Genomic DNA, 12834 nt, shown 5'->3' on the forward strand with positions numbered 1-12834 from the left:
TGCAGACATTACCATCAATGCAGCAAACTGGTAAGAAAACATGTCCAGAGATGACCTCAGGACAGAAAAAAATAACAGTTTTTGGTATCCAGTAAGACCTTCTCAGCATGTTGAAGCCGAAATATGAGCTTCTTTGTTGTCACAATATATTAGAAGAGGCTTGCCACTATTAAGCATGACATATGGGCTTTCAGCTTCACTGCTGATATTGAGTGTAGCGATGTCTGTTTGATGTCTCCCATCAGCTTAACTGCACAGTGGAGTGATGAGGATTTCGTTGAAAGAAAAAGGGTCCACATCAAACTGGGGTGCCGGGGCTGGAGTAATATGAAAAGTTCTCCCTGCGTTGTGGTCCGAGACAAAGCTAAAAATACGAAAAAGGCACCGGATGCAGCCTGCCATGTGTCGCTCACACCCTTCAGTCAGTTGTAAACGAGGGGCGTTTGGCTCGGAGTAGTGTTGCTCACGTGGAGATCCTGTGCCTTTCAAACATCAGGCTATCAGTTGAAACGAAAAGTGAGCTCTTGATCTCGCGCCTAAGATGTGATTCCTGCTGTAACTGTGGAGACTCTTGACCACAGAAACAACTAACTGAAAGAAAGTTTTCTTTCATTTAGTTGTTTCAGTTAGGTGCTTTTCTGGCATGGAAAAGCTACCCCACAAGTCTGTTTGGTTCAAAGTAACTATTGTTTGTGTGTGTATGTGAGAGGCAGACAAAGAGAAAGAGCAAGGGAATTTAAGACATAAAAATAAAAAATTTTACCACTTCACTGTTTTACTATTTCACTTTTAGGCGTCAACAAGCATCAAGATCACTGAGCAGCGCTCCAGTAGAGACGTACCTCAGAGAAACCACCGTGTCTTGCAAAGACGAACCACTCCGAGGCTGCGTGGTTAACAAATTGCGGTTTGCTACTCCGACCAAGTGTCAAGAAGAGAAACCTCTTGCAGCAGTGTACAGTAGTAGTATAGTGACTTTCACATGCAATTGAAATAATTGATGATAGTGGCATGATTTGCTTTTGTCTTATGCTTTTTATGATCTCGGAAAAAGTCCCACATCTTTACAAGGATATTTCCTGTCGTGTCAAAATCACTGATATAACTGTAACAATCATTTCGTCCTTCTGTCTGTACTTGGCACCCTCAAATCCATGATGTCAGTACTCACACCTGTTCTTTTGTTGCTATTTGATGAACACGTCTTTTTTTTTTTTTTTCTGTTTCAGTGGGGCACACTTGAACATCCGGCCATGAATGACACATCCATTTGGTTTACATTGGTGTAGCAGACTTGAGACAGAGAGGGAGAGAAAGACATCCAGTGTGTTGAGCAGAAAGAAAGAAAACAATTGACAGAACAACGCAGACGGAAAGAGACAAGATACATGCGTTTTCTTAATTACTGTGTTAGTAAATCAATAGGAACTGTGCCATGCCTCATTGTCTGGGCTTCGACCAAGGAAGACAAGCTGAAAGACATCAGGCAGCAAATGTTGGTGAAAAGTCAGCCTGATTCAACCTGCGAGCACCAAACACCCACCCACAGCTCGCCCACCACCGGCTGTATCCCCCATCTCACCTTAGATTACCTAAAGGTGGTTACTGCAGAGTCTCTCTCTATTTTTCTGTTACATTCTGTGACTGCTACCCATCAGAAAAAACTCCTGACAAAACCTCTAATTACAGTTATTTTCAACAATACCTCACAGTCTTTTTTTATTGTAGACTCAATCCATGCTGAGATGTCATGATTTGTCTCAAAATAATGGATTTATGGTGCTGTATAGTAGCACTGAGCAATAGTTCTAATCACATAAGACAGCAAATAGATGCCAGACTTTATGGTACTCATTGCACGAGTATAGACGTTGTATTTTTGTCTGGACAAACATTTGAATGGAAGGCAAGGTATATAGGGAACCGATCTATACACAGATAGTGTCACTTTTCAAAAACCATTACACTTCGCAATCACATGTTATTTACCTGTCACTATTAACAGTTAACTATGCTTTTGTAGCTCTATCTAAAGCGAGAACAGTACCTTGAAAAAAACATTGTGCATACAAAGGGATCTATTAACAATAAAATATAGATTCCTTTGTATGTACAACGTTTTTTCAAAGATTACAAGACATGCAGCAAGGGCTCTAGGCTGGAGGCAAAGACGAACCGCTACAGTAAGACTTACTAACAGACGTATCTTATGAGGACTTTTAAGGACCTTATTACCTGTTAACTGATGTTTAATACGAGGACCTTCATATAAAGCGTTATCCATATGCATCAGGAATGGGAAGCATCGCATCCATATGAAATCCAAGAAAACACTAGTTTGTGCAACAGATGTATCTTTGTGGGAAGGAGTCAGCAAGCTCTAGGAGGGTTTTAGTTGTAGTATAATACAATCATTCTTTTCATTTTTACAGACTTAAAATGAAACTTATTTCAAATTTTCTCCTCAGAAATTGACATGAGATAAACATTCATGGGCACCTTGTGTTTGGAGTACCGATGTTAGCCAGGGTCACGTGATTCTCCTTCTCTACTGGCCTCCGATTCAAGCCTTGGAAAAACTATAATTATATATTTACCTTCAAAGCTTTTTATTTTTCTCAATGTGAATTACAGTGGGCGACCCCGCTCTTGTTCGGATACTTGACATTCAAATGTGTTTCTGTACTTCCGTCCACCTCTGTCTGTTCACATCACGCTCTCCCCATTCAGCCGATTCTCTCTGTATTTGACCATCATGGTGTTTTCTGTCGCACCTAACAGGGCTTTCTTGTCATCATGCTTGACGAGTAGACTGTCATACTGTCGCAACAAATGACACTCAAGCATCGACTGCACATCGCCTCGGCATACATGACATGCACACCCTGAACGGGGACTTCTCAAAGTCAGCCATTCTTGCCAATCTCATTAGGAAGTGACAACCACATGAAATCTCAAACAAAAGCCCAAACGACTCTTTAATTTAAGTAACATATGTCAGATAATTCATGTTCTATTGGACTTTCTTCTGTTTTAGTAGTACATTATACACTTCTGTACTTGGGTGTAGGAAGTATTTGAAATGTTAGTGGGACAATTCTTTTAAGGGAGGTTTGGGGGTTCTCCCCCAGAAAAGTCTTTAATAGATGTCATTTTGTGCATTCTGGTGCCTTTGAACAGGTGGTTTGATACTTTATCTGGTTATATTAGCATATGAAAAATAATCAGTAGGCCTATATTTTGCAATTTCATCCAGAGGAAGTGTCCTAGATCACATATTTGAGTATATTAAAAAGCTAAAAGTATGTAAATTGATTAAAAGATTGAAAGATAATAATAAAATATAAAAGCTTAATGCTAGAGCTCCTCCCTGCCTTTACACCCATCATCCCATCTTGTTTACCTCACTTGTTCCTTCTTTACCTCTTCATTCTATCCCTTTCTGTCTCTCCCTCCATTTTCATCTCATTTGACATCTTCCTTTCCTCTCTCCTGTCATATTTCCCTTCTTCCTACCTAGTTTACTTCAATGGCTAGTAAACATGTGCCGCGCATTCGTGTGTATGTGTGCTTGTGCTCTGTGACAAACTGAGTGTTAAGCTGCCTTGGTGCAAGCAGTGAAAACGTGGTATGGAGTTTCATTAGTTTGGGCATTCTGTCAATAAGCTAGCGGAATGGATTTAATAGCGAATGAAGGACGGACGCAGCACTCTGAAAAGAGCACCAAGTGGATAGACCGACATATTTCAACAGGGTGAAAGTGGAGGGGACGACACCAGTAATTCTAAAAAAGTGGGTGGGACTTAAGTTTAACAGCTGTGACGCCCATGCTTCTGTACTTGTTACTCGTTGCTCTATGCACATTCTAATTAACTGAGATTGCCTTTCTTGCCTTACTAAATAACATTTTAATTTTATTCATTACATCATTGAAATCCTCAGTGACATCCTTGAGCAAAACAGTATTCCTAGAAAGCAGCTGCCATTGACCCCCGGCAGAAGCGAGGGAAGGACATGGAACCCCAACAGAGGGGTTTCAAATCTTTCATGTCGCCTTGTTCTTTTTTTCTGCTGCTTTTGTTAGTTACCACAGTCAATAAAAAACAGTCTAATCTCACATGAGAATTCCTTTGTACAGCCACATAAGCCCTCACTCTCACACACATACACACTCACTCACTCACTGATTTGTTTCATGAGAGGTGTGATGTAAGAAACAGACGGGATACTTTCTCTTCATCTTCAAAGATGAGTCATCATAATCATCTTGTCCAAGCAATAAAGGACACTTGAGCGATGCACATACGTACACACATTCACACACACACATCAAAGGCAGCATCATCTGCAGGTGTCTGAAGTGGCTCATATTGGGTTTAAGCCACTCCAGAGGGATTGACGTGTTACCGGGGAGCTGGCTGTAGGTGGGCACTTTGGCGACTTCAAGCAAAGCACAACGCATCAGTGATGCTCCTGGGGAATACTGCGCTCACGCAGCACCGATATGATGATATTACAAAGTCGTATCATTACAGACTTTGTGAATGATATGCATGAGTTATTCACAGTGCAGGGTTAACACTTATTTATGAAGATTGATGCCAGAAATTAACGTCAAAACATTAATGAAGCCTTAACTTTTCAAAAATGGGGCAATTACCGGCGATATTTCCAGTAGGTTGTCACTTAGATCGAGGATGAGCTCCTGGGAAAACTCCGTCGGATTTTCTCACTTATACTTGTCGACACTCCATCCGGATTCTGTGTCTGTTTACAGATGTGGATGTGAGCTCAGGCAGAGGGTTTAGGGAAGCGATATGGAAATAGAGGATGAGGGCTTACTGATGCAAGGCAAACCTTAAGCCCTCCCAGTGCACTCCTGTGTATCAGACTTCAATGACCACAGCCCCGCGGAGCACATCGGTACGCCTCAATATGTATGGAAATGAGAGGCAATCATGCTAACGTGTGTTCAGTCTCTCCAAACATGCTAATGGTGTCAGTGCACTTTCAGCCCAATCGCAACATTTCGCCCCCTCCTCGGACCCCTCCTCCTCTCTGTCTCTTTCCTGACCCGGAATAGGTGTAGTTTTAATTATGCATTAAAATGTACGTAAACTCCAGTCCGACCCACTTGACTGTGCTCCTCCTCCTGTAGTGTGCATCCAACCTTCGCTGTCTTCTTTTTTCCTTCCTCCCTTCGCTTACTCTACCCCCAAAACCTCCCTCCCTCTCCTCCTCTTTTAAAAGTTGGGGATTGAAGGACTCGATTTCAAAACCGTGCACGTCCCTGTGACTCAAGTGAGGGGTTTGTTCCGCTGCCACACTTCCGTTCACAAATGCTCCGGCGCAGGGAGGAGGGAGGAGGGAGAAATCCCTGTTAATCTAGTGAATCTGGCTCACTCTGTCTCTTTTGTTCACTGTTACTGGGACTCTGACGCACTGATCTCTCGGGATGCATGTGGGCTGTGTGTGTGGGGCGCAGGGTTTGGTGAATGGGGGGGATTGCTACACAGTTCAGTCTACATGCAGTGGAGGAATCCAACAACCGCTGTCTCAGTTTTGAATGAATACTATACATATTCGCTGAGGGGATTACGGATGATCAACAGCTTCCTGTTTCAGTCTCTAGCGCAAGAGATGACCTGAAGAAATACTCAACTGGAATAGAAATAAAGGCAAAGTGTGCATTAGAACTCACATGCAGGGACCTCAGTCACGGCTGGGGATCCAGAGGGATCAGTCTATATATGACGTCACAGTAAATGGTTAGGATAACATGTATCTGATCCTTACTCACAAATAATTTACAAAAATCTGAGAATGTTTTGCACGATAGCAGATGGCAAACTTGAACACCAACATATTATAGGTTATAGGAGATGAAGAGGGAGAGAAATCCCCCAGAATCGCTCAATTTTATGAGTTGTTGACTTAGGAAAACTTTATAAACTTTGTGAAGAGCTGTCTCGGAATAATTCTTCATTATTTCTGCGTTCTTGTAAATTCCACTTATGTTATAAGCTTGTTTTAAGGGGTGCTGCAGCCCCCTCATCACCCCTAGTGATGAACGCATCAATGGTCACATGCGTTCCATACACCTGTATCAAGATAGCAGATGGGCTATTCTTACTGGAAGAAATTCAGGACAACAATGTGCCAAGTTGTTATCTTTAGCAGTTTAATTTACTGCTCTAATTGCAATGAAGTTGTAGAGGAGGTCATGCAAATGACTCAGGATTAAATTTAGCACAAGCAAAAAAAAAGTAAGACGCTGCTACTACTTTGGCACATGTGCCAAACTCGGCATTGCTACCCCATCACACCATGCGGGCTCTTGTGTATTAACACATTTTCGAATATCATGTTTTAGCTGAATTCCTTGAGGGACTTACACGTGTTAAAGCTTGCTGTAATCCAGGTGCCTGCCTCCCTGAAGATGCGCTTGGCCTGCACCAGTGGTGTTGCGGGGGGGGGGGTGCTTGTTTTGTTGATCTGTGTTTAATGAAAGTGACCACGCAGAGAGGATTTGGCCATTAGCTCGGCAAGGGCCTGTAATCACTACAAGTTGTTTCCCTTTTTTCATCCAGTTCATTATTGAACAAACAATCTGTGGGGAGAAAAGTGCATGTACCTGCCGTCTTCTTTCTCCCTCGTTTTATTTCCCTCTGCAAGGCTGCACTTTGCAAAGTATCGATTCGGTGGCTTGAAAATAACAAACCGGCAACAGTGCGAGCAGGGTTATAAACAGGCTCAGGGGAAAAAAAAGAAAAGTGTGAAAAAGCACCCATGAAGTGTATGCCATAGATTAATTATCAGTTCGCGTACATGCTCGGATCAGAGTTGATTGCTCTTGCTGCTGCGTTGGTATAGCGAGAAAAAGAACCTGGATTGTCAATGAGGAGGATAGTTTATGGCACACTGCCCAGGGCAATGTCACTGGACGACATAGAGTTGATGCTATTTGGCTGTGAAGCAGGGTAGAAAAGACCTTCAAACCCCCAGTAGGGTGAATCTGAGTCATCCAACAGACCTCAGCTCTTGGCTAGTAAAATAAAGTCAAAGTGTGAAGTATGGCCCCAACTGTCTAACTCTGTGTTCACACTGATGGTGGAACAGAGCGCAGCATAGACACACGTCAAAGAAGCTCAACATATTGTACACTTTTGCATGCATGCGCACAACAATGATGCATCAACTTTTGCACCGTCCTTAGCGATTCTCCGACTGTAGCTTAGTTGATCCTCTCTTCCAACTAGTTTCCAAACAGATAAACACTGAATATAAATTCCCCATCACTCACTCACACAGATACACACCGACTCACCAGACTCTGGCCCGTCTGTTTCTATTAATGGTAATCATCAGGGTAATGATGACGGAGCTGTGACTGCGGCTTACTTACTGGTGGCTGATGGCCATGCTCTCTGACAGCTGTCAGCCGCCATGACTATGCTGCCAGGGCCCTCCTTAGGACTTATTTCAGCTCACCACATCAGCTGCAACAGCACTTCACACACAGACTTGTTGATTATCAGCATCAGCGGGCCGGCGTGGAAAGACTTCTCTGACCGCCTGTCTGCTAATGACAGCCACCATGATGGTGGATGGGAGAAAGAGGACACAGCCTGTCACTTTGATTCATGCAACAGCAGCTCCGACTGGGTGGCTCCTTGCCAAAGTCTCGACAGTCGTTATATCCCCTCCTAAATGACATTTAAAGTGTGAAGCAATGGCTGTCCTTGTGGCTCAGTCACCCCGGGCCGGACCCCGGACACGAGCGCTGAACCCCGTGCCAAGTTTTGCATTGAGGTCACAAACCCTTGAGCAAGTTCTCCTCGCTCAGATGCTCGTACTCAACTCGCTGGCATGATTGAATAAGTGTAAAGTGACCTTGAAGTTAGCTGTTGTCGGTGATCTGATGTCTCACTGTCTCTCCTTTTGATCCCTTTCTGTTTTGTTTGTTGCTTACCCTTCTCCAATGCATTTTCTTTCTGCTCCTCGCCTCCTTTTGCTCTAACTAGTTGATTTCAGGGGTCTGTTTTGGCATGAAATACATGTATTTATTTATTATTAAGGTGCAATAAGCAATCCTGGAGAAAGAGTGTCGATTGATGAGGCTCGTTCCAAGGTGGTCACATACCGACCCTTTGGGTTGATGGCCTGGTCCGGGCCCAGAACGTTAAATATCAAACAAAGCATTAATATTTGATGAAGTGGGAATGAGAGTCAACAATTATCAGAGTTGCTTATTGCACCTTTAAATCTTAAGATGATACAGCGAATTAACAAGAATACGAAAAAATGAATCCAGAAGCACTGACAGGTCGGAGAAAACACTGTTGGCCGATCCAAATAACTACATTAACATTTTTGGTTTAAACCCTCTGCAATGGTCCACTGGTCCCTACGTTGGTATTTTTGCTTATTATGAATGTATTTATTTTGTTTGTTTCTATGGATGCTTCATATCCCTGAAATCTGTACAACCTAAGCTAAAAGATGACGTTAGTCAATAAACAATAATAAATGATAAAAGAAAAAGGAAATGTTTTTTAATAAAATTTTACTGAATAAAAACACAGAACCCATTGATTCAAAATATTTCTACAAGTAGACACATGAATAAAATATCTCTTAACACTCCACAACCTATTTGAACTATGTACATATTTTAGTTTTTTAAATATGCTCATTTGTATGAGCAGAGTAACAAGGCATTCTGATAGAATAGAATATTTGAATAGAAATATTTCCTCAGTGCCTCGGTGGTATTTTTGCTCACTACTACAAAATGCGTTGCAAATTAAATTAAAACTACAACACACACTATAATTAAAACTACAAAATACACAATGCTCAGAACTACCTACTCTGACTATTTCTCTCAATCTCTCTGACAAAGACCAGCCTGCACCATCCCGCCACTCACTGCTGGCACCACATTTTGCACCACATGTCACTTAAGGTATTGACGTCATCATGTGCGGCCAATGTGATATAGTGGAAGACAAAAGCCTGCAAAAAGAATGACTGCTCCAGCTGTTACTGTTTTTATTTTAGATCGATTTAAACAGGATCATGTAAACAACAGCGTCCCGTGGCCAGTTTAGGGCCGCCCTCGGAGGTCCATTTTCATGGGCTTTACAACCTCTTGAGTTAAGTTATAAGTATAAAGATTCAGTAAAATAATGTATGTTTAAAGGTCACTGAATTCATACAAAAAAACCAAAAAAAAACACGCTGTTATACAGCTTGAACAAGAATACAAAATAAACCCATCCCATCTTACGAGGTAATTAATATTAAAAACTTAAGGGCCTAAAGCATTTTGAGTGCATGACACAGCAAAATGAAACCTGACATTACCCCAGTCTCCAGCGTTTGGCTAAGTGAAGGAAAGGTTTGGGAGATTGTTCACCTCCCCTTACAGATGACAGACTTGAAGTTCGAAAGTGCATCATTTTAAAAAGCTTATTGCCAGAAAAACTCATTTTCAAGAGCTTACAAAACTTCAATGGAGTATCAGCAAGTATTTTCCCTTTGCATTCATTTCGTGCAAGTGTTAAACAAGATCGATCTAGTTCTGCAAAATCTTGGTTGAAGTCTGCAGCCTGTAACATTTTTGATCAACATGCTGCACAATGTGAAGAAACTAAATAAAGCACTCTGCTCTCTGTCAGCTCGAAGGAATAGTCTGCTGTTTTTTGTTTTTTTAAAGCCTCAGGATGGATTGTAAAATCTCCTTTATTTGCGCGTTTTGTACAGCAGTGCATTGTTGGTGGAAAAACATTGTTGAATAAACTCTAACTCATAGTGTCCTCAAGGCCTGCTAGAAGTGGATACTACAGCTTAATAAAGTATTTCTGGCCTTGGACTAGCTTACATGCTGGATCAGTTATTTTAGATCCACTGAAAGATATATTGTTTTCTTCCTTTTAATGTCTCTCACAGAACCAGTGATTTACAACAATATTATGTACACTTAACATTCACACTAACACTTCCCTCCATGGTTCCGTCCACAGTCTATCCGAGAAGTGACAGGCTATGTGTTGGTGGCCCTGAACCAGTTCGACTACCTGCCTTTGGAGAACTTGAGGATCATCAGAGGAACCAAGCTGTACGAGGACCGCTACTCCCTCGCAATCTTCCTCAACTACAGACGGGATGGAAACTTCGGCCTGCGTCAGCTGGGCCTGAAAAACCTCACAGGTGAGCGAATAATTCCCTGGTTACTCACATTTGTCCGTGCTGTGTGCTGTTGTTCCTTGCTGATGGTGCGAATTCAGTATGCGGTTGGTCTGAACCAGTCTAATCTTTTGAAGAAGCTTTTTATCTGAGATCAAACGTTAAATGATCTTATTCCCATGCGTCATGGAGTGCATGTTTACCCTTTTCTTTTACCACCTGCTGGGAGCTCTTAACAGGTTTAGACAGCTCCAAAGCTCCCATTAATTCATTTCATCATTTCTTCATTTTTTAGGTTATGAATCCTGATAAATTATACGCAAAAGTTGATGAGATGTTTTTACTCCTAGGCCTAACATTTTTGCCCAAATGAACGTCATTCAGACTTTAGCTAGTTCAGGCTGATGGTGTCAGATATTTACCTTCACTGAGGAAGTCCTGTTTTCACTCGTGTCCATTTGTTTTGTTTTGTCGGTTGGTTTGTCAGTGGGATTACACACAGGATTTCCATGAAACTTGGATGGAGGATGGGTCTCGGCCTAGAATAGACCACATTTTGTTCTAATGGCAATACTTTTGGTGTGGATCCAGATAAAGGGACGGATCCAGAATTGTTTTTTTCTCTGTCTCTTCTAACATTGCGAGATTGCACATTTGTGACATTTTTGTTAATCCCTCAGGGAATAATCTGTGCTGATTTTTAAAGAATCTGCCATATTTAGGTGGCTGGTATATATGAGTGAGTTCAATTGGATGCAGGTCCGAGGTCTAGTGAGCTTAAATTATGATTAAGCAGTTAAGGGTGGAGTGTTATAGTGCTGTCGAGTTTGATGTTGGTTTGGCTGATTGAATTTAAGCAGACTGTTGGGGGTTGCCGGAGGTATTTATTGTTAAAATTTGTTGTGTTTCCACAGTGAGGCATACCCACCAGTAATTTGCTCGAAACCTTGAATATGATGTTACTTTTTATAACTTACAGTTGAGTCGGAAGCGGTTTTGTCAACCCAAATGGTGGCAATAGATAAACCAAAGTGAGCTCAATAAAATGGGAGCAGAAGGTGACAGTCAAACGGAAACAGTCTGATTTTTAATCTTAAGAGTTTACTTTTAAATCAATTATGTGTGTAGCAGCTAAGAGGTGGATTAAGTGCTTAAATGCTTCACTTACCTGAAACTTCTGAAACATTATTCACTTCACTCTCTTCATTACCTTGTTTCAAATTGCTATCCTTGAAGTTAATGATTTCGAAAAGCTCTTGCAGCTGAATTCAGCTGTGATCAGATCCCCTTGATGAGTTGCCAGTATAAATCAATAGCTGCTTTGCCGACCTTCTGTCTTTTCAGTATCAGTATTGTTTCACACTGACAAGAGGGTAAGGATATCCCTGTCATCATTAAGAAAATGTGTCAAAATCAATATATAACAGGCGATTTAGATGGTCCTTTTTAGAGAATCGTTCCAAAAATGCAATTGCAATGAAACACTAGTCTTAGGGTACATTGCATTATTCAATTCATACATTGCTAAGTGTTTCCTGGCTTCTATCACCTTTTCAGTGGATTGAAATATGCAAACATCCTGCCTCTTCTTCCCCTCCCAAGTACCTGACTGGTGCTGTTATTACAATTAACCCTCACACACTAAGGGATATGATGCTGACTCGCAATGTTGTTAAAAGACTTTATCTCTTCTGTTATTTCCACCCATCCCTCCTGCTCACACGCAAAAAAATCTCGTCTGATTTACAACCCGCCCTGCAATCGACCCAGGCTTGTTTTCTCAGAAGTTGGAGAAGACAGTGAATGTGATTGCTGATAAATAGTGTACTAAGTAGAAAAACACTGCGTGGGTGGATCTCCCTCTTTATGAACAGTGGATCCTTGTGCTACTAGGTTTCCTTCAGGCACCCTGACCCCGAGATCAGCGAGAAATGAAGCTCTTGACTTGAGAAAAAGATGTAGAGCTTTTCCAGTGCAGGGCTAAGTGGGGCATGCTAGGGCCAGGGCCAGCTCATGATGTGTGCAACGCAAGGTCAGAGGTGTTATTTACTCATTTTGAGGATAAATCCGACCTCACAAATCATCTGAGTGAGTGAAAATGGAGAGAGAATAAATTTGTGTTTTAGCTGAATACCATTAAGTAAAAGTGTTATCAGCAGGTCCTGGTCAGTTGTGTTTGGTCCCGTGGTGGGAGCTTTTTTTCCTTTTTTTTGCCCTCCAGTTCAGTCATAGCATAAATTATTTCTCTTTTTATCTTTACGCATAAGGAAACAAGAGGAATGAGATTTGAATGATTTATTTGGTAGTGCCATGAAGCGCCATGCATGTCCTCTTTGATGGGGAATGTCAGGAAATTGTGCTTTGAGATGACTTTTGCTTCTTATTTCTCGAAGGGGATGATCTCCCAGTGTAATCAGACCGGGCTGGTGGCATACAGTACACTGAAGCACTGATGTTTTTTAGAGCAATGTGACACAAATGTATGAATATGTTTTATATAAGGATGGTTACAAGTATGTCAAGGAGACACTGATGCCATATGAGAAAGGCAATGTCATCAGTTTGCACTTTTGTTGAGAAATTCTCTCTGTATTGAGAGATTAAAATATATTCACAGACTAGAATTTATTTAGGTTTGTAAGG

General features: G+C 41.6%; 1 protein-coding gene across 1 annotated transcript in view; it reads left to right on the forward strand.

Moving 5' to 3' along the window:
* Positions 1-12834, forward strand: part of LOC141001985 (receptor tyrosine-protein kinase erbB-4-like) — a 182374-nt gene that overhangs the window by 25351 nt on the left and 144189 nt on the right. The window contains exon 3 of the mRNA XM_073473150.1: positions 10029-10215. Coding sequence (XP_073329251.1) covers positions 10029-10215 — 187 coding nt within the window. The remainder of the gene's footprint in view (positions 1-10028; positions 10216-12834) is intronic.

The sequence above is a fragment of the Pagrus major genome, chromosome 9 (genome assembly GCF_040436345.1).
Source record: "Pagrus major chromosome 9, Pma_NU_1.0".
Taxonomy (NCBI): domain Eukaryota; kingdom Metazoa; phylum Chordata; class Actinopteri; order Spariformes; family Sparidae; genus Pagrus; species Pagrus major.